At 39.8% G+C, this 22,775-nt stretch overlaps 1 protein-coding gene across 2 annotated transcripts in view; it reads left to right on the top strand.

Moving 5' to 3' along the window:
* Nucleotides 1-1,448: 1,448 nt before the first annotated feature.
* The window catches only part of RNF17 (ring finger protein 17), a 114,861-nt gene continuing 93,534 nt past the window's right edge, over nt 1,449-22,775 (top strand). For both annotated transcript variants that reach the window (XM_011958692.1, XM_011958684.1), the window contains exons 1-6: nt 1,449-1,623; nt 4,459-4,553; nt 12,323-12,414; nt 15,732-15,843; nt 17,434-17,514; nt 19,604-19,704. In XM_011958692.1, coding sequence (XP_011814082.1) covers nt 1,494-1,623; nt 4,459-4,553; nt 12,323-12,414; nt 15,732-15,843; nt 17,434-17,514; nt 19,604-19,704 — 611 coding nt within the window. In that variant the 5' untranslated portion in view covers nt 1,449-1,493. The remainder of the gene's footprint in view (nt 1,624-4,458; nt 4,554-12,322; nt 12,415-15,731; nt 15,844-17,433; nt 17,515-19,603; nt 19,705-22,775) is intronic.

Here is a 22,775-nt window from a genome sequence, read left to right as displayed (position 1 = left end):
AAAAAGAAAAAAGAAAATGAGGAATATGGGCAGGCTTTATTCTTAGCAGCAAAAGGCAACTGTGCCACCTCCAGGTGTTTTGTTTGAAATACACCTGCCACCTTTCTACCAGATTACTTCATTCCTTGCTCACAAAACGTGTCATGCACTCTACTGCTTAAAGAGTAAAGTTCAAACTCCTCAGCCTGACACTCGAGATTCTCTGAAATTCTTCCCTGACATACCTCTCCAAAGAAGCTTACTTTAAGGAAACTCATACTCTGGCTAAATGGTCTTTAAATTCTCAAGAAGCCACTGTGTCTTCCATCTACCTTCCCTCGCATCTAACTTCCCTCGCTGATGTGTTCTTTATTCTTCGAATCCCTTATTTCTTGTTTACTCCTGTAAGTACTACCTAGGTTGTAAGGTCTAGTGCAAACCCTATATCCTCTAGGAAGACTTTTCATACCACCGTAGACCATACTGACTTCATTTCTTCAGAAGGCAGTAATCCTTTTGTTTGTTTTTGAGACGGAGTCTCGCACTGTGGCCCAGGCTGGAGTGCAGCGGCGCGATCTCAGCTTACTGCAAGCTCCGCCTCCCGGGTTCACGCCATTCTCCTGCCTCAGCTTCCTGAGTAGCTGGGACTACAGGCGCCCACCGCCACTCCTGGCTAATTTTTATTTTATTTTTTATTTTTGTAGAGACGGGGTTTCACCATGTTAGCCAGGATGGTCTTGATCTCCTGACCTCGTGATCCGTCTGTCTGGGCCTCCCAAAGGGCTGGGATTACAGGCGTAAGCCACCGTGCCCGGCCCAGAAGGCAGTAATTCTTATTATCTCTAATACACGTCAGGTGTATAACACTTAGCTATTTTGGCGGAAGTTACTGGGTTTTTTAAAATGGAGTTATATACCTCTCAAGCAGAAACCTGTTAGTTCCTAAATTCTTAGCATCCCCAACCACTCTCGGCACTCTGCCTTGTAAGTTACTAGGCTCGACAGCAGTTAGTAATGATGAGCACTCCTTAATTTGAAAGCGTTCACTGCATCTACCCCAGCAATGGCTACTGATTAGCTTCTCCACTCCAGCTCCTATTGGCCAAGCCCTGGATGACCCCAGCACACAGGTTTAGGGCTTCTGGCCCTGACACATAATAGGCAAAGGGGACTGCTTCAATACAGATGATTATTATTTATAAAGTCACTCACAATGTAAGTAAAATATGCGACATTTTAATTTGTGATGACTAAAGGCGCTAAAGTGGTGACTCTTTGGGTAGAATGTAAAAGTAAACTGCCCTTAACGGCCACAAGGCGCCCCTTCTAGGAGTGGTACCTCCCAGGATAACGGAAAACAGCCCCAGCCCCATCAGGAGCAAGCTTGGGGGCGGGCTTTAATCTCCCGGCCCACTGTTTGGCTAGCTGCAGGTGCTGGCCTCCAATGATTGGTTGCTGCCGCGAGGGCTGCCGGGACTAGCACTCGGCGGTTGTTCCAGAAGAAGAAGACAGCGATGGCGGCAGAGCCTTCGAAGCCTGGGCCTTCCCGGTCTGCCTACCAGCGGATGGGGAGGAAGAGTCAGCACTGGGGTGTCGCTGAAATCCAGTGCACCAGGTGTGGAAGGAGGGTATCCAGAGCATCCGGTGAGGAACCGAAGGGCCCACCTAGCGGGGAGGCAGCCTGGAGGGCGGCCTGGGGGCCAGGTGGGCTGGTGGGCGCGTGAGGCTTGCTCAGCTGCATCCAATCCTGGTGCCCCGGAAACTGCGTCACAGGCCTCTTGCAGCTGCCCCAAAAGGGCGGTGTGTGGGTTGGTTAGGACGGCACCTGGCACCTTTCACGGCTTTCTCCACTACCCCATCCAGGCCTCATCGACCCTCCAGCCGGGAGGATAGGGGCCTGGGTGGCTTTAATCTACCCCTCACACGGCAGGTTAGCGGGTTCATGCAAAAGTAGACGTAAGTTGTAGCCCATTGTTTTGTCATGAAGAAGGAATGAAAGTTGATTTTCTTTTGTAGTTTTTGTTGTAGCAGTAACAAGTAGACCACTGTGAAATGGTTTTGGATTTTGTTGTTAGCATTTTTTTGTTTCTGTGGGGTTTTGTTTGTTTGTTTTTTACATTATGGCTCACATTGGCGTGAAGCACTATGCACCTTGTGTTGTGTGTGTGTGTGTGTATCTTTATACGTGAAGGGACAAATACTCTGCATTACTATTGGTCTGTTCATCTATAATCTACTCAAGTGATCACAGGTTCAAGTTATTTATTTTTTATTAGTTTTTTTTTTTTCTTTGAGACAGAGTTTTGCTCTGTCACCCAGGCTGGAGTGCAGTGGCGCGAGCTCTGCTCACTGAAAGCTGCGCCTCCCGGATTCACGCCATTCTCCTGCCTCAGCCTCCCGAAGAGCTGGGAGTACAGACTCCCGCCACTACGCCCAGCTAATTTTTTGTATATTTAGTAGAGACAGGGTTTCACTGTGTTAGCCAGGATGGTCTCGATCTCCTGACCTGGTGATCCGCCAATCTCGGCCTCCCAAAGTGCTGGGATTACAGGCGTGAGCCACCGTGCCCAGCTGGTTCAAGTTATTTTAATGTAACTTAAAATACCTGGAGCTACTGAAAATTCATATTACCTGGTGTAATTGTTTATACTTTAAAAGTTAGGGTCATTTGATCAGTTTTCTGATTCTTGTCAAGATGGACTCTGAGATGTGAGCCTCTGCAGAAAAAGTTGTGATTTCAGTGGAGAACCAAGTTTCTCCTACTTGGGGTTTAGATCACTGCTACTGTTACATAGAAAATCTCCATTTTTGAATGAAATTAGAATTATGGAATAAAGTTCTAGAACACAACCTTTTAAAATGAGTACTTCTTTCATACATTAGTATTATAATGCTTTGAAAAACTAAGTTGAAAAAGTAGTGGTTATGTGTATAGAGTCCTGAAAGTGCTTTTTAAGGTGTAACATACCACAAGTTATTTTGAGTTATTCAGTATCAGAAATTTTATAGTAACAGATAAGTGTTTTTATTTCTTTGGCGATGTTATCTCTGGAAGTTAAATAGGGCTTTAAAATGTACCATGGTTGTAAGCAAGTTTCAGGTATTTCAGTTGGGTGGGAAACTTGTAAAGTTTTTTTTAAAATAAAATAAATGCGAGGCCGGGCACAGTGGCTCACGCCTGTAGTTCCAGCACTTTGGGAGGCCTAGGTGGGTGGATCACTTGAGGTCAGGAGATCAAGGCCACCCTGGGTAACATGGGGAAACCCCATCTTTACTAAAAATACAAAAAAATTAGCTAGGCATGCTGGCGCACACCTGTAATACTCCGGAGGCCGAGGCAGGAGAATCACATGAACTCAGAAGGCAGAGCTGACAGTGAACCGAGATCGTGGTCCCTCTCAGAATGAATGAATGAATAAATAATTAAAATTCATGCAATTATTATAATTCAGCAAGAACTCAGTAATTATTTTGCTAGTAAAAGATGACTGATTTTTATCTAGCTTTTTTCCCTTTTTGTTTTCTTGCAAAACTTAAAAAATGACAGCCTTTTGAAATTATGTAGCTAAAACAAATGTTGTTTATTATAAACTTCAAATTCTTAGAGCATTTAATCATGATATTAGGTTTTCAATCAAGTTATGATATTTCCTTTCATAAATGCTAAGTTTGTGAAAATGTGAGTGTGGCTGTGTGATAATAGTAGCATCTGGCTTCTGGCCTTGCCAATGTCTTAAGTAATTCTAAGAGCACAGTCTTGCCAGTGTCTCATTTTGGCCACCGTTTTGGCCCTTCTTGACCTCTTCACAGGATGGGAAATATAAAGTAGTAGATGGCAGTATGGTCAGTCAGAAAGAATGTTAGACTTGGAAACAGAACTAGATTGGAGTCTGGATTATACCATTTAGTTAACCAAATCTCCAAAATGCTATTTCATCTCTAGCCCACTTAACTGTGATATTTACAAGTAACAAATAAAATGTGTCAGAGCACTTTGTATAATTATAAGATATGGCAGATTCAAAGTATTCTAGGTACAAAATAGCTATCTGAATTAATGCAGTTGCTATTACATAGCTCTTCTTGGTTTTTCTTCTTGATTTTTCTTCCTCCTGACCTGAATAGTTGGTTACTTCTGATTTATATTCAATAAGTTAACCATTTCAAACTATAGTAGGTATCTTTTCCTGTACAGTAGGATCCTCTTTGAATTTCCCTTTGATCAGTATTGTCCATTCAACATTAACACACTGTGGGCAGTTTAATCACAATAGAATTTCATCAGTAGAATTAGCCGGGTGTATTGGGACACACCTGTAGTCCCAGCTACTCGGGAAGCTGAAGTAGGAGGATCCCTTGAGCCCCAGAGGTGGAGGCTGCAGTGAGCTGGTGCCACTGCACTCCAGCCTGGGCAACAGAGCAAGACCCTGTTGCAATAATAATAGTCATCAAAATAATAATTAAGAATTTCATGAATAGGTCACCACTGTGAACTTCAATGTGGACATGTTTTTTGTGAACTATGCTTGTTAATGACTGAAGAATGCACCACAATTGTATGCCCTGATTGTGAGGTAAGTTTTATAATTTTTCAGATGAAACATATCACAACCTAATGTTAATGGTAATACAGTAGTAAAACATGCTTCTAGTTAGAAATTAAAAACTTGGCTGGGCATGGTGGCTGCCGCCTGTAACCCCAGCACTTCTGGAGGCTGAGGTGGGCAGATCAGGAGATCAAGAGATCGAGACCATCCTGGCCAACATGGGGAAACCCGTCTCTATTTAAAATACAAAAATTAGCTGGGCCTGGTGGCGCACACCTGTAGTCCCAGCTACTTGGTAGCCTGAAGCAGGAGAATCGCTTGAACCTGAGAGGTGGTGGCTGCAGTGAGCTAGGATTGCACCACTGAGCTCCAGTCTGGCGACAGAGCAAGACTCCGTCTCAAAAAAAAAAAAAAACTAAAAACTAAAAACTTGCATTTTGCTGCTGAATCTTTAAGCAAAGAAACCTAACAAAAGATGAAACTTTTTCTATCCATTTTATAATTGTCTAAAGTGACCAGGAAAAATAAAAGGCTAAAGTCATACACTTATCGGCCTACATATTTTGATTCTTTGGCGACTTCTGTGGAAAAGTATGTCTTTTGTTTATTTTAATGGTGTATATTCCTTTAAAAACCCCAGCCTCTGTTCTACCCACCAATCCATGCAGCAAATTTTGAACTCTGCCTGCTCCTCAACCTTTGTATGTCATCAAATATACATTTGTGGAGATGCCATTCTATAACACGGTAGAGAAGCAAAACTACTGCCTAAAATTTTTACTTCAGAAGCACTAAAAACCAATTCCATTAAAACTAAAATCTGTCCATAAGAATGAGATCAAATTAAGGATGTAAAATGCAATTTACTTGATCTCCTATTCATTTAATACACTTATAAGTGTAGTTCAGTTTATATAGTATGTTCCTGGAAAGTTGACTCAAGCTGTAAATTCTTTTTTTTTTTTTTTTGAGTCGGAATCTCACTCTGTCCCCCAGGCTGGAGTGCAGTGACGCAATCTTGGCTCACTGCAACCTCCACTTCCCAGGTTCAAGTGATTCTCCTGTCTCAGCCTCCCGAGTAGCTGGGACTACAGGTGTGTGCCACCACGCGTGGCTAATTTTTAGTATTTTAGTAGAGAGGGGGTTTCATCGTATTAGCCAGGATGGTCTCGATCTCCTGACCTCGTGATCAGCCCACCTTGGCCTCCTAAAGTGCTGGGATTATAGGCATGAGCCACCGCGCCCGGCCAAGCTGTAAATTCTTAATGTTTTACTGGATAAATCAGATGATAAGGCTTTGTATCATTTGTTTTCTGTGGAAGTGTGGCAGACCCTATGGAGGCACGACACCTAGAATGCAGTTCTGATTCTGTCAGTCTAAGCTGGGTTTCCTCATTTGTGAGATGGATGTAATACTGTCTTACCTCCTAGGATTGCTAAGAATCAAATCTGAATTATGTAAAAGTTCTCTCTAAGCTTCTAGACTACTAAAATAATCCTTCATTGTTTAGGTTTGAATGAACTGGCTTGCAGCTTAAATATGGTTAAAAAAAACCCAAACCGTATATTGTAATTAATGAAAGTTTAAGTTGTAACCAAAAATTACATATTAGAAGCTGCCTGTTTTGTGGGAAATTCCTAACCTCTTCCTTTTTTTTTTTTGACATGGGGCTCCTTAGATGTGGCTGGCTATATTGTTAAGACGAAGTGAACCCTCCTCCTGTGGTTGTGGTGGTAGATCCCTGATGGATTCAGTCTTGTGGGTGAAGAATAAGTGAAGGGAAAGGAAAGGAGGAGGCAGCTAGAACTGTCTGTGTCCATATCCGTCCTGTTCTAATAGTAAAAAAAAAAAAAAGACTTGGCAAATGATTTCACATTTAATATTCTTAAATCATTATACTTGTATTATTGAGTGTTTATAGTGTGTTTCAAATACTAATTTTGATTTTAAAGTTGTGATAAATCTGTTTTGTATCATTGACTAGTTTTGTTCTAAGAACCTTTTACTTTTAGAGATAAGTGACCTGTCCCATCTTCCATTCTTATTCCCTCATCCCCTCACCCACCTACTGTTAGCCCAGGTAATTGATAAGTGACTATATTCACATTCTTCAGACACACTGGTGAGCTGGGCCCTATTAAAAGAAGTCATTCAAGAAACCTTCCTGAAATTGTTACCACTCTTTTTAAACTTTAGATTTGTATTATTACCTAGTATTTATTTGGAATAAGGTATTCAGAGAATGGAAGAATCTAGTTTAAATTTAGTGAAGTCTGAATTTATGGAATATTTGAGGAATGTAGTTTATTACATTTGAATGAGGTATTTTCCCCGAAAAAGTAAGATTTAGATTCCTGTATTCACATTAGACTTATAATTCATCTTTAACTTCGAACGCCTAGGTAATGCTGTTTACTTCAAACGTAAGCCTAAAATCCATTCAAGATTAATAGGTATTATTTTGTTCTTATTTCTGAGTTTGGGCGAATGTCCTTTTATTTGACAGTCTTTATTTTTGATCGTTGAATGGTTTCTGATAACATCCCTTTTTTGCTATTGATTGATGTTAATGGTTAATCTTTTTATAATTTTGCACAGCAAAATGACAGATTTTATTCAAGGATAGGATTATACCTAGGTGCTGTTTTAGAAATACTGGCATTTTGTTAACTTTTGGACCTGAGTCTAAAATACATTGGGCCATGAAGAAAGGATAAATCATCCAATCAATAGATAATTAACATATACTAAAATCCCATGATTGGAAATATTAATAATATAACAATTAGAAATATAAACTAGAAAGAAATACAGATAATTGTATAATCTTGGATAGGAAAGCATTGCTAAGCGTATCAAATAGAAATCAGAAACTGTAGAATAAATGCTTGTTAAATTTGAGCAGAGTTTTTCATTTACGAGCAACAAAAGCAGGCAAAACACCATCATAAATAAAATTTAAATGACAAGCTATAGGGGTAAAAGAAAACCTTTATTATATATGTTGCAAGGTAAGAGTCTTTCTGCAGTTTTTACTTGAAATCTTTTAAATCCGTTGTATTCAATACTTTCCTAAACTATCTGGAAGAAATGTCCTGCATCAAATCCGCTGATAATAGCATTAACCTCTTATTATGAAATGCTAAGCCAAAGTGTAATGAACTAGGAGGTATATAGAAATTAAGTTTTTAAACCCCAATTTTTTGGGAAAAGGGACTTAAAATACCATTCAGTTCAGTGAGATTTGTTAAAAGTAACCAAATTAATAATACATGGCCACAAGTCGATGGTTTTAAGTACATAGTACTTGAAACCTTGAAAGAACATCCTCTTCCCCACCAAAGATGTATATTTCACAAAAATGGGAGACTTATAACAATTAATAGTCTACTTTGTTTCTTTTAGCAACATTCATCTATTCTCATGAAAATAAACACTATAATTTTCTTAACTAATCTCTTTTTTGATAAACATTTAGTTTAAAAAATTTTTCACTATAATTGTGTACAATTCCTCAGCCTCACCTCCATCAGTAGATTCTATAATTTCTAACTCCAAAATAAATTCATATTTTGGGCTTGTTATATTTGTTTTAGTGTTTTGGCAATTTGATGTGAAAAAAAGGGCTGTTTCCTTGTTGTAAATTGTAATTCCCTCATGACCAATGAAGTTGAGCAACTTTTCTTATGTTTGACTTATCAGTGCCTTTTCTGTGTGGATCTTTAACAGATATTTTCAGATCCTTTGGATCTTTTCCTTTTGAATTTTCTTTTCCCTAACTTGTTTGTTGTTTGCTTTTTCTGGAGACAGGGTCTTGCTCTGTTGCCCAGACTGGAGTGCAGTGATGTGATCACAGCTCACTGTAACCTCAACCTCTCCAGCTGAAGCAGTCCTCCTACCTCAACCAGCCCAGTAGTAGCTGGGACTGCAGGGGAGTACCACTGCACCCAGATAATTTTTTTGTTTTTGTTTTTGGAAGAGGTGGATCCTTGCTATGTTGCCTAGGCTGGGCTGGATCCTTGCTATGTTGCCTAGGCTGGTCCTGCTTTAGCCTTCCAACATGCTGAGATTACAGGTGTTAACCACTGTATCCAGCCTGTCTTTTTCCTAAGTTGTGAGAGTACTTTATGTGATAGCAATATAAACATTTCATCCTGCGTAACGATTTTCTCCCAGCCTCTCACTTTTGATTTTATTACATTTAGCCATTCGGAAATGTTTCTTCACTAGTCATTTTTACCCCTGCTTCATGAATTCTAGGTGGGCTTTTTTTTTTTTTTTTTTCTGACTAGGCAGACCTTCCTAACTCAAAGTTATATATATATCTTCAATACTTAACGTTTTTTAAAAAAAGTGTATGTTGGCCAAGCTCATGCCTGTAATCCCAGCACTTTGGGAGGCTGAGGTGGGTGGATCACATGAGGTCGGGAGTCGAGAACAGCCTGACCAACATGGAGAAACTCCATCTCTACTAAAAATACCAAATTAGTTGGGCATGGTCGTGCATGCCTGTAATCCCAGATACTTGGGAGGCTGAGGCAAGAGAATCGCTTGAACCCAGGAGGTGGAGGTTGCAGTGAGCCAAGATCACACTATTGCACTCCAGCCTGGGCAACAAGAGCGCAACTCCATCTGAAGAAAAAAAAAAAGGGAGGGAGGTATATGTTTAATTATTTTATATTTTATGTGATGTAAGGTGTGGGTATACCTTTATTCTTCAGAATGATTAGCTGATTTTGTCATACCTTTTATTGAGTAATCCTTCCTCCATTTAATTGAAATCCCACTTATATTCTATATTAAGTTCTCATAGAGAGTTGGGTCTGTTTCAAGGCTTTGTTCTACTGATTTATTATGCTAGCATCTAGTGTTTAATTATTACAGTAGCATTATAATAGTTTTATTAATTGGTGGAATAAATTTATGGTGAATTATATGTTAAAGTTTTTGCAGTTTTTGTACAATATATTTTTCCATATGTATTTTAGAATTGTATTAATTTCGTGTTAGATGATGTTAGGACATTCAGTCTTTGTCTCCAGGAACCTGGTATGATTCTCCATTTTTTTTGTTCTTGTTTTATGACCTCTAGCCAGGTGCGATTTTTTTTTTTAAGGTTTTCTTTACTTAGAGCGTATAGTTTTCTTGTTAAATTTTCCTAAATAACAGGAAAAGAAACAGATAGCCCCATTAAAAAGTGGGCTAAAGGACATGAACAGACACTTCTTTTTTTTTTTTTGAGATGGGGTCTTGCTGTGTCACCCAGGCTGGAGTGCAGTGGCGCGATCTCGGCTCACTGCAAGCTCCGCCTCCCGGGTTCACGCCATTCTCCCGCCTCAGCCTCCAAGTAGCTGGGACTACAGGCGCCCGCCACCACGCCCGGCTAGTTTTTTGTATTTTTAGTAGAGACGGGGTTTCACCATGTTAGCCAGGATGGTCTTGATCTCCTGACCTCGTGATCCACCCTCCTCGGCCTCCCAAAGTGCTAGAATTACAGGCTTGAGCCACCGCGCCCGGCCTGAACAGACACTTCTTAAAAGACATACAAGCAGACAACAAATATGAAAAGATGCTCACATCACTTATCAGAGAAATGCAAATCAAAACCACAATGAGATACCATCTTACAGCAGAATGGCTATTATTAAAAAGTCGAAAACCAACAGATGTTGTCAAGGTTGTGGAGAAAAGAGAATGCTTATAGACTGTTGATGGGAATGCAAATCAGCCCCTGTGGAAAGCAGTTTGGAGATTTCTCAAAGAACAAATAGAACAACCATTTGACTCAGCACTTCCATTACTGGGTATATACCCAAAGGAAAATAAATTATTCTACCAAAAAGATACCTGTACTCATATGGTTATCACAATATCATTCACAGTAGCAAATACATGGAATCAGCCTACGTGTCCCATCATTGGTGGGTTGAATAAAGAGAATGTTGTACATTTACACCACAGAATACTATGCAGCCATTAAAAAGAATGAAATAATGTCGTTTACAGCAACATGAATGCAGCTGAAGGCCATTATCCTAAGCAAATTAATGCAGAAACAGAAAATCAAGTACCACATTTTCACTTACAAGTGGGAGCTAAACATTGGCCATACGTGGACATAAACATGGAAACAATAGACACTGGGGACTGCTAGAGAGAGGAAGGGAGGCAAGGGCAGAAAAACTTTCTGTTGGGTTCTGTGCTCACTGTTTGGGTCATGGGATCAATAGAAGCCCAGACCTTAGCATCATGCCCTACACCCTTGCCACAAACCTGTACACGTACCCCCTGGATCTAACATTTTAAAGAAAGAAAAAGATAGTTTAACATCGTGGCTTATCCTTTAATTTATTGAGTGAAGATAAAGGACATACTTCAGCTTTACTTCAATTTCCTTTCCTTTCTTTCTTGTATTGTATTGTGAGGTTTCAATGAGATAGTTTGCCCAGTATATAGGACTTAGGCACCCAAAGAATGATGTTGCATTTCCTTCTGCTTACTTCATTTTTCTTTCAGGTATCAGTTCATGATCTGAGTGGCTTTTAAAATATGTGGAAAAAAATCAGAGACCACAGGACCTCAAATAAATGAACATAACAAAACTGTTCTCAGAAAAAAGTCAACCATGAACTATCCAATTTTCTTCCATTTCTAACTGCATTTTACTTGAACACTGTCTCGAGCAGGGATTTTTCTTCATGTAGTGTCTGTGGGTCACAGTGGACTTTAGGAATTCTATTGAACCACATGATTAAAAAAGTTTTAAATTGGCCGGGCGCTCAAGCCTGTAATCCCAGCACTTTGGGAGGCTGAGATGGGCGAATCACGAGGTCAGGAGATCAAGACCATCCTGGCTAACATGGTGAAACCCTGTCTCTACTAAAAATACAAAAAAATTAGCTGGGCATAGTGGCGGGCCCCTGTAGTCCCAGCTACTCGGAAGGCTGAGGCAGGAGAATGGCATGAATCCGGGAGGCGGAACTTGCAGTGAGCCGAGATCACGCCACTGCACTCCAGCCTGGGTGACAGAGCGAGACGCCATCTCAAAAACAAGCAAACAAACAAAAGAATTACTGCCTTCTGAAGACAGAGCGAGACTCCGTCTCAAAAAAAAAAAAAAGTTTTAAATATTTTAGAGTTTTGAACATACATTACTAATTTTTATTACTTTTTTTTGAAGTAGAGTCTAGCTCTTTCACCCAGGCTGGAGTGCAGTGGTGCAATCTCAGCTCACTGCAACCTCCGTAACCTGCCCCTCCAGGTTCAAGTGATTCTCCTGCCTCAGCCTCCTGAGTAGCTGGGATTACAGGCGCCCGCCACCATGCCTGGCTAAGTTTTGTATTTTTTGTGGAGACAGGGTTTTGCCATGTTGGCCAGGCTGGTGTTGAACTCCTGATCTCAGGTGATCCACCCACCTCGGCCTCCCAAAGTGCCAGGATTACAAGCGTGAGCCCTCATGCCTGGCCTAAAATTTTTAAAGTAAAATCGAAAGTATAGCTAGTATTTGCTTTAGAGTTATGGTAGAATGAAGTGTTTTGGTCAATTAACTAAAAATTAATAATTGATAATTAATTGAATAAGCTTAATTAACTAATTCCTGATTGCTTCCAAAAATTAAAATGGGTCAAAACCTCATATAAGCACAGTTTTCTCCTTAATTTACAGGGGATTTCAAGATCTTAAGGTTATCATTAACTTTATGAACAGCATACTTAAATAATTGTTTAGGTTCTGGATAAACAGAATTTATTGGATGACTTTCTTTGTTTTTTTTAAACTCTTATTTTGTCCTAAGGTTGCTACAGCTGTAAATACTAGACAAGGCTGCTATCCAATGGCTGGATATGTTAAAGAAGACTCCGTAATGGAAAAACGGCAGCCTAAAACGTATGTTCCATGTGTACTTATTTGAGTATTAAGTGTGTTACTGAAATAGTTTTGGAATTATTGATAAAATGTCATTCTTAAATCTGCATTTCTAACCTACTGTTTATGGAATGCTCTTTAAGTTCATACTTCATCTTAGCTGTCAGTGGAATGGAGACTCCAGCTCTTTAAAGAAGAAACATTTGTTTGTCCTTATTTAAAGAAAGAAAGAATGTTAATGATTACCACATCAAGAAAGGCTGAGAGTATACTGGCTAAAGTTACTTGTGCTGGATGAAAGGAAGTTATAGAGAAAAAAAAGTAACTTAGTTCTCTCTTGATTCTTTTTAAAAATTTTTAGAATTCTAAGTTTTTTTAGAGACAGGGTCTCACTCTGTCACCCAGGCTGGAGTGCAGTGGTTTTGACCATGGCTCACTGCAGCCTCAGTCTCCTGGGCTCAGGCTAGCCTCTCACCTCAGCCTCTGGAGTATCTAGGACTGCAGGCATGCACCACCATGCACAACCAGTTTTTAAATTTTTTTGTAGACGTGGAGTCTCATTGTGTTGCCCAAGCTGGTCTCAAACTCCTGACTTTAAGTGATCCTTCTGCCTCAGCCTCTCAAAGTGCTGGGATTACAGCCGTGAGCCACTGCACCCAGCTTGTCTTGATTCTTAAAAGTAGTGCAAGTATAGCACAATGGAAGACTTTGTGAAGGGTTGGTTTGAGAAGTGATTTATAAAAGGAAAAATAATACCTTTGGGGTTCTTTCATTCATTTTCCCATTCTTGTATAAACCTTTACATGTGTATGCATTAATAGATTCTCTTTTTGAATTAGTAATTTTTTAAAAATATACTCAGCTAGAGATGAGTACCTATGTTACTGATTATTTCACCTAATTATTAATACTTCTGTATGTCTTTCCCTGCTAGTCTGTAAGCCCCTTTAAAAGAATGGACCACATTTTATTCCTCTTTAAATCTCTGGTTTGGGACACAGAGTAAACATGTAATGTTTATTACAGTACATGTTTGATTTTTGCAGCTTTTTAAGTGTTAAAGGATCTTCTGATCAATTTCCTGGAACTGTACTCAGATGGTAATTTGTATATAACTTAACTTTTTAAAGCATATTTAATGTGGTAAGTAGACAATGCAAGAAATAAAAAATAGGATTCTTTCAAGGAAGAATCTCGTGGAACTTTCCAATTTTGTTAATGGCACCAAGTATTTATAGATTACCCCAGTTCCTTCTATTGCATGCATTTTACCTCCTGCAGATTCTGACTTCCATAGTATCTCCTATATCCATAACCTATCTTCATTTCTGCTGCCTTATTTCATTCACATGTTCTTTTGTGTAGCTCCTTGTCAGACTCTTCCTTAACGCTGTAGTTGTTCATTAAGTATTCGATTAAAATTCAAAATTATTCAGTCTAGAATTCCTGGCACTTCCCATTACCACTGTAGCTTCTCTTTCCAGACTTAAATGAGTACTTAGAAAAAAACAAAAGAATGGTTGTAGCCGTTTTCTTGGATGGTAAAACCACTTAGCTAAAGTCTGACAGCTGGTCCTTCACAGAACCAGAATGTAAACCTAGGTTTATTGAATACCGGTACTGCTCCCAACTCCTATACCACTGGTCACTTCCTCCATGAGATCTGTGTCGAGTTATTAGAATAAATCTTGTAGAATCGTTCTGGCTCATCATATGAGTCCCCATGGAGTAGCCGTTTTATCAAATTTAGGGTTCCCAAATTTGAACCCCTACACGAATTAAGCAGATAACTTTTATTGGGTGAGATCGACTGAGTTTAAACAATGAGTGGTGAGGATTATGGTAGATGATGAGGGCTCACCCCCTCCAAAGGAGGCAGTTCCTACTCAGCTGTAGCCAATTATTATTATGTGTTAAGACCCAATGTTGCCACATCTTGTTTTTCTCAAGACAAACTCGAGATCTGCACTTCTGTGTGAAATTTTCTGACACATGATGCGAGTCAAACTAGGTTGTACTCTTATCTCTATATGTATAATGTCTGTTAGAGTTGCAAAGTGAAATTTTACTTTCAGAGGTATGTGAATCCATCTTAACCAGAAAGTACCCAAATTTGTTCCAAATAACCATTTAAAAAATTAAATTTATGTCAATTATACCTATTTTAGAAACTGCTGTTCTCTAAGGTACAGTTTGGTTTTAAATGGTTGTATATTTTTGAATTATGGTAATCCTTTACTCATTTCTTTACTGATTTGTTTTTAATATTTTGAAACAGGAATTCAATAATGGAATCCTCAGGGCTAATGCACTCATATTTTTAAGAACATGAATATTCACTTTTCGGAGAATAGAATGTTTAAAAATTATTTGGTGTAGTATTTTTTCTCTGTAAGAATAACATTTAAACATCATAGTTTCTTCCATAAGCTGTAAGCTGATGATTAACTCAGCAAACACTAGTTACTGTGTGCTTGCCAATATGGTGATATAAAGATAAAAATAGCTGGACATGATGGCTCATGCCTTTAATTGCAGCACTTTGGGAGACCGAGGCGGGAGGATCACTTGAGTCCAGGAGTTCGAGACCAGCCTGGCCAATACAGTGAGACCCTATCTCTAAAACAGATAAATTAATAAATAAAACTCTGGCTTCTACAGACTAGAGAATGCATCAAACTTTTTCTTTGTGATTAACTTGCTTAGTTAAATTCATTACCTTTTTTTAATTCTCCAGACTTGTTAGGTACATTCTTTTTAATGGCTGGCATTTGAATGTATAAACACTTACTTTAATTGATAAGCTTATCACATTTCAGTGATTATCAACGTTTGTACCAAAAAATACCATGAAAGGACCAGTAATTAAGAAATTGAAATACAATATCTACTTTAAGCCATTATTTTTGGAATTAATTCACTGTACATGTTCTTCTAAGTCATATGAGTTATTTTTCATGGTAAAAATTGAATAGAAGATTAAAATCATTACGTTAATGTTGGTATTTAAAATAATGTACTTGGGCCAGGCACAGTGGCTCACGCCTGTAATCCCAGCACTTTGGGAGGCTGAGGCGGTTGGATCGCTTGAGCTTAGGATTTTGAGACCAGCCTGGGCAGCATTTTGAAATCTCATCTCTACAAAAAATATAGAAGTTAGCTGAGTGTGGTGGCACATGCCTGTGATCCCAGCTACTTGGGAGGCTGAGGTGGGATGATCGCTGGAGTCTGGGAAGTCGAGGCTGCCATGAGCCATGATGGTGCCACTGCCCTCTAGCCTGGGTGACAGAGAAAGATCCTGTCTCGAAAAATGAAATAATACACTTAATACTTTTCAGGATAAAGAATTGTTCTCAGGACTTTAAGAAGACTGCTGATCAGCTAACTACTGGTTTAGAACGTTCAGCCTCCACACCCAGGACTGTTTTGAACTCATCATCTGTAATGTTGGTATGAAAAATGTTGGTCATGAAGTACGATGAAGGCAAACGTTTGACTTTGTCTCTAGTAGCTCAACTTTCTTCTTTTATAATCATAGATTCTTTTGGAAGTTTATAGGTAGCAGAAGTAAACCCACCCTCCTACTTGAATCTCTCTTGTTCCATGCTTAGACAGTTCTCTCTTCTTCCAAGGCAGCCATTTCTACCTTTGACTGACTCTGTTTCAACGTTCTTGATATTTACTGTGTGTAGCTTTTTCCCTTTGAAACTAGTTATTGAATCCAGGTTCTGTGAAACATAGAGCACAAGTTTTTAAATTTTAAATGTGATTTTTCACTTATTTTAGTGGCAACCAAAAGGCCTAATTACATTTGTTGTTGTTAATGTTATTGCCGAAGATTGAATTTTACCTTTTATCTACTCCTAATAACTTTAATGTATTAAGATTAGAAATAGAACAAACTCCAAAATGATGTTGAGTGAAGTATTAAGTTCTTGTGTTAAGATCATTAATGGAGGCCAAGCGCAGAGGCTCATGCCTGTAATCCCAGCACTTTGGGAGACCAAGACAGGCAGATCACTTGAGGCCAGGAATTCAAGACCAACCTGGCCGACATGGCGAAACCCCATCTCTACTAAAAGTACAAAAATTAGCTGGATGTGGTGATGTGGTGGCACAGAGCTGTAATTCCAGTTACTTGCAAGCCTGAGGCATGAGAATCGCTTGAACCTGGGAGGCAGAAGTTGCAGTAAGTCGAGATAGCACCACTGCACTCCAGCCTGTGCGGCAGTGAGACTCTGTCTAAAAAAAATAATAATAATAATAATAATAATCATTAATGGGCTGGGGAAGGGGAGGAAGCACTTTAATCTTGCTAACTTTTCCTTCAAGTGTAAATCTTTTTTTTTTTTTTTTTTTTTTTTTTTTTTTTTTTTGAGACGGAGTCTTGCTCTGTCGCTCAGGCTGGAGTGCAGTGGCCGGATCTCAGCTCACTGCGAGCTCCGCCTCGCGGGTTTACGCCATTCTCCTGCCTCAGCCTCCCGAGTAGCTGGGACTACAGGCGCCCGCCACCTCGCCCGGCTAGTTTTTTGTATTTTTTAGTAGAGACGGGGTTTCACCGTGTTAGCCAGGATGGTCTCGATCTCCTGACCTCGTGATCTGCCCGTCTCGGCCTCCCAAAGTGCTGGGATTACAGGCTTGAGCCACCGCGCCCGGCCAAGTGTAAATCTTAATGGAGTCAAATTATAATCTTGTTTTCCTTAGCTATAATTTTTATATGTATACATGTATTGCCATGATAAATTGTTCAAGGTCGTTTTAAGTTAAAAAGATGATTACAGGGCATTATCCCATTAAAAAAAGTCTTTAGGAAAAAAATCTGGAATCGTCTAAAGCTCTAAAATATGAATGGTTTTTATCTCCAGGTTAGCAGGATTGAATATCATTTTTGTTGCTTGTTTTCACTTTTCTGTAGTAAGTCTATGTTGCTTTTGTAACCAAAATGGTAGCCTGAATTTTTTGCAACTAAAATATATATATATATATATAGGCATCTGTTTTTTAGTTTTATATTTTTATGTGATTCCCCTCCCTTCTTAGGACACTAACACTGCAGAAGAAATTGATGAAGCGTTGAATACAGCACATCAAAGTTTTGAACAATTAAGCATTGCTGGAAAAGTAAGCACTTTGCAGGATTAAATTCTATAATCAAGTGAAGCATGTCCTCTTTAAGTGTGTACATTTGGAGATGTTACACTGAGGTTAGAGCTTAGCACTGAGTTATTAAGCATGATAATTTAAAAAAGAATGGAAAACTTTTCCCATGGCCTGCCAAAATTGGTCTTGCAACATTGTTGTGCTGGGAACTTAATAAAATTCAAGCTTTAATAAGGAACTGTGCCTTCTGCTTGCTGTGAGCTGAGCTTTGTCTCAGAAGCATTGCAGATTATCTTTTCAACATTTGCTCGTTGTTTGGCTATATCCCCCCTTTGTGAGAAAATCTTTCTCCCTGCTCCACCTTCCAAAAGAGACTCTCTCATTTGGTGACACAAAACAAGTTCTTCAGCGCCTAGCAACAAAATTTACAATTAAGGAGTTCGAAAGGTTATAGCTGATTATGTTGTGGCTGCTTTTTGCATAGAAGGACAAGACATTTTCGATTGGCTAAGAGTCACTATCAAAAGTCGTTTCTCAAGAGGAATGAGATACATGATAAAAGTAGTAAGATAGAAGAGTTACCAGAGAAAAAAACATTGAGAGAAAAGGGGAAAAAATAATGTCACCTGTGATAAGCAATAATTAGTACCAGATATAGTGGAGAAGAGCAAATCAGTGGTAAATTAACTGGAGGTTAGGACTTCAGTATCTGAATTTGGGAGAGTGGGGACACAATCCAACTGAAAATAGAGTATTCTCTAGCCCTCAGTATTCATGTCCTTCTCAATACAAGATACATTCACCCGATCCTGACATCCCCAAAAGTTTAACCCACTCTAGCATCAATTATAAGTACAAAAATCTCACCTGGGCCGGCTCACTTGGGCACGCCTGTGATCCCAGCACTTTGGAAGCCAAGGCAGGCGGATCACTTGAGGTCAGGAGTTCAAAACCAGCCTGGTCAACATGGCTAAACCCTATCTCTATTACAAATTCAAAAATTAACTAAGCGTGGTGGCACACACCTGTAGTTCCAGGTACTGGGGAGGGTCAGGCACGAGAATCGCTTGAAGCTGGGAGACAGAGGTTGCTGTGAGCCAAGATCATGCCACTGCATTTCAGCCTGGTTGATGGAGTAAAACTCTGTCTCAGAAAAAAAAAAAAGATTAAAAATTAATAAAAATTAAAATCTCACCTTCTAAGTTATGTATAGGTGAAGACTCGATATCCAATTCTTCCTAAGGCAAAATTCCTCTCCAACTATGAGCCTGTTAAACGAGACAAGAACTTACTTGCTTCTAAAATACATTGGTGAAACAGGAGTAAGATAGACATTCCACATTCCCATTCTAAATCGGAAGAATCAGAAGGAAAGAAGGGGTCATGGATCCAAGCAACAGTACTTAAAACTTCAAAAATACTAAGATTGTGTAATACTTAACATTTTAATTCAAGTATGGTTTCTAAGGTTTTTTTTAATCCAGGGAGTCCTATCAAAGAGAAATTCAGCTACTTAAAATGACTTGTTTCCCATAATAATGAAAAGGAATAAGAAAAAAACTTAGGACACTCATCAGTGGATTTTTTTTAGGTCTTGTTGCTGTATTATCAGTAGAAAATGTCAGCAAGGCCAGGTGGGGTGGCTCACACCTGTAATCCCAGTGCTTTGGGAGGCCAAGGCAGGAGGATCACTTGAGGCCAGGAGTTCAGAACCAGCCTGGGCAACATAATGAGACCTTGTTCCTCCGCCCTGCCAAAAAAAAAAATTAGTTGGACACGGAGCTGTGTGCCTGTAGTCGTTGCTACTCAGAAGGCCAAGGCAGGAGGATCCCTTGAGCCCAGGAGTTGAGGTTGCAGTGAGCTATGTTCAGCCTACTGCACTCCAACCTGGTTAACCAAGTGAGACCCTGTCTCAGTAAAACAAACAAAAAGATACGGTCTTACTTACAAATAGTAAAATTTAAAGTTGAACCTGTGACTTACTCTATATTATTATCTAATTACCTCTTGTGTTATTTTGAAGAGTCTAAAAAGTACCTTTTACTTTCAAAATTCTACGACTTCTACAAAATAATTCCAAAGGTGAGTCTTCGTCTTATTTTTTTTCCAGACGCTTGAACACATGCAGAAGCAAACGATAGAGGAGAGAGAAAGAGTTACAGAAATTGTGGAGAAACAGTTTGACCAACTTTTGGCTTTTTTGGATGCCAGGTAGTAACTTAAAAATCTAGACTCAGTGAAACTGAAGTTTCTAACATTAACTTGTCATTGTATTCCTTTGTTTAGAATGAAGTAATGGGTAACTTTTAAACGAGTTTGGAAGTTGGTAGTCCTTACAGACTGATCTTTAGAACTTCAAAATGAAAAATAATGTGTAAGGTTTTAAAAATTTTGGCTATTTACCTTCTGGTGCTGAAGCTAATGGTTGTTTGTTTGAGACGGTCTTGCTCTGTTGCCGAGGCTGGGGTGCAATGGTGTGATAATAGCTCACTGTAACCTCAAACTCCTGGGCTGAAGTGAACCTCCCACCTCAACCTTCAAAGTAGCTGGAACTACAGGCCCACACCACCACATTCAGCTACTTTTGTGGTTTTGTTGTTGTTGTTTTGTTTTCCGAGACAAGGCTTTCACTACATTGTCCAGGCTGGTCCCAAACTCCTGGCCTCAAGAGATCATCCTGCCTCAGCCTCCTGAAGTGCTGAGATTACAGGTGTGCAGCACTGTGCCTAGCTGAAGCTGTTAACTGTTAAAGAAAAGAAGCTTGGGCCAGGTGTGGTGGCTTACACATGTAGGATTACGCAGTGATCATCCTGTCTAAGCTACTTTGAGAGGCTGAGATGGGAGGATCCTTGAGCTCAGGAGTTTGAGACCAGTCTGGGCAACACAGTAAGACTCTATCTGTACAAAAAAAAAATCAGCCGGGCATTGTGCACATTTCTGTAGTCCTAGCTACGTGGGAAGCTGAGGTGGGAGGATTGCTTGAGCCCAAGAGATCAAGGCTGCAGTAAGTGGGGATCCTGCCAATACACTCCAGCCTGAATGACAAAGCAGGACCCCCACCTCAAAAAAGTAAATAAGCTTCCGACTTAAAACAGTTAGCACAGAAAAAGATTTTCATAACCTAAATTATGTATACTTGGGAAAATACATAATTTTTCATACATAGTTCTGTCATTTAGTCATGTGCTTTTTTGCAACAGAGCAGAACCCTAATAGGCATTGCTAAATACCTTAAACTATTATGTATTCATCACCTATTTAGAAAGCCATTTGACATATACTATCTTTGCTCACATGACGGAGGTACAGTAGATATTCCTTCCATTATGCATTTCAAGAAACAAGCTCTTAAAAACTGTAACATGCTCGGTCAGGCGCAGCGGCTCACGCCTGTAATCCCAGCACGTTGGGAGGGTGAGGCGGGTGGATCACAAGGTCAGGAGATTGAGACCATCCCAGCTAACACAGTGAAACCTCATGTCTACTAAAAATACAGAAAATTAGCTGGGCGTCGTGGCAGGCGCCTGTAGTCCCAGCTACTGGGGAGGCTGAGGCAGGAGAACGGTGTGAACCTGGGAGGTGGAGCTTACAGTGAGCCGAGATGGCACCACTGCACTCTAGCCTGGGTGACACAGCGAGGCTCCGTCTCAAAAATAAATAAATAAATAAATAAGATTTAAAAAATTGTAACATTCTCAAGGTAATATATTTAGTAATGCCATTTGTCCATTTGACTCTTAAATCAGTGCTTTTAAAAAAATTTCTTAGCCGGGCACAGTGGCTCACACCTGTAATCCCAGCACTTTTGGGAGATCAAGGCTAGCAGATCACCTGAGGTCAGGAGTTCAAGACCAGCCCCTGCCGAGCATGGCAAAACCCTGTCTCTACTAAAAATACAGAAAATTAGCCGGGCATGGTGGCGGGCACCTGTAATCCTAGCTACTCGGGAGGCTGAGGCAGTAGAATTGCTTGAACTCGGGAGGAGGAGGTTGCAGTGAGCCGTGATTGCACCACTGCACTCCAGCCTGGGTGACAAGAACAAAACTGTGTCTCAAAAAAAAAAAAAAATTCCTAAGGATGCCTAAAACATAGGCTCAATCTATGAATGAATTTGTTGATACTCTATTCTCCATGTTGGTGCAGTCTCACATTTGGTCTTTAGTTATAACATTCAAGTAATAGGTCATGTGCGTGAGTTTATTTTGTTATAGTAGTCAAATACACATTACGCAAATTACCTTTTAACCGTTTTTTTTTTCTTTTAAGTGTTCTTAAGCATACAGTTTAGTCAATTTAGTGGTATGTGATAATTCTGTTTAACTTTTTTTTTTTTTTTTTTGAGACGGAGTCGAACTCTGTCACCCAGACTGGAGTGCAGTGACGTGATCTTGGCTCACTGCAACCTCCACCTCCCAGGTTCAAGGGATTCTCCTGCTTCAGCCTCCCGAGTAGCTGGGACGACAGGCGTGTGCCACCACGCTGACTAATTTTTTGTATTTTCAGTACGGATGAGATTTCACCACGTTAGCCAGGATAGTCTCGATCTCCTGACCTTGTGATGCACCTGCCTTGGCCTCCCAAAGTGCTGGGATTACAGGCATGAGCCACTACACCCGGCCCTTTTTTTTTTTTAAATACAAACTCTAGCTCTGTCACGCAGGCTGGAGTACAGTGGCGCAACCTCAGACTCCCAGGCTCAAGAGATCCTCCCACCTTAGACTCCAGAGTACCTGGGACTATAGGCATATACCACCACACCTGTCTAATTTTTGTTTTGTAGTGATGAGGTCTTGCTATGTTGCCAGGACTGGTCTCAAACTTTTGGGCTCAAGCCATCTTCCCACCTCGGCCTTCCAAAGCACTGGGATTATAGGCATCAACCACTGTGCCTGGCCTGTGTTTAACTTTTTAAGGAACTGCCAAACTGATTTCCACAGTGGTTGTATAGGCCATTTTACTTTCCCACCAGCAATGTACTGCGGTTCTAATTTCTGTACACCCTTACCAACACTTATTTTTTGTTGTTTTCTTTTTTTATGGTAGCCATTCTAATGAGTGTGAAATGGAATATCATTATGGTGTGGCCTGTATTTTCCTAATGATTGATAATGTGCGTCGTTTATGTGCTTATCGGCCATTTATGTGTCTTTGATGAAGTATTCATTCAAGTTTTTTGTTCATTTCTGAATTGAATCATTTACTTTGTTACTATTGGATTGTAGCAATTCTTTGTATATTTTTGATATTAAATTTTTGTCTATATGACTTAAAATTATTTTCTC

The sequence above is a fragment of the Colobus angolensis genome, unplaced genomic scaffold (assembly GCF_000951035.1).
Source record: "Colobus angolensis palliatus isolate OR3802 unplaced genomic scaffold, Cang.pa_1.0 Scaffold113, whole genome shotgun sequence".
NCBI lineage: Eukaryota > Metazoa > Chordata > Mammalia > Primates > Cercopithecidae > Colobus > Colobus angolensis.
The sequence above is the reverse complement of the archived record's forward strand: the minus strand, read 5'-3'. Positions and strand labels throughout refer to the sequence as shown.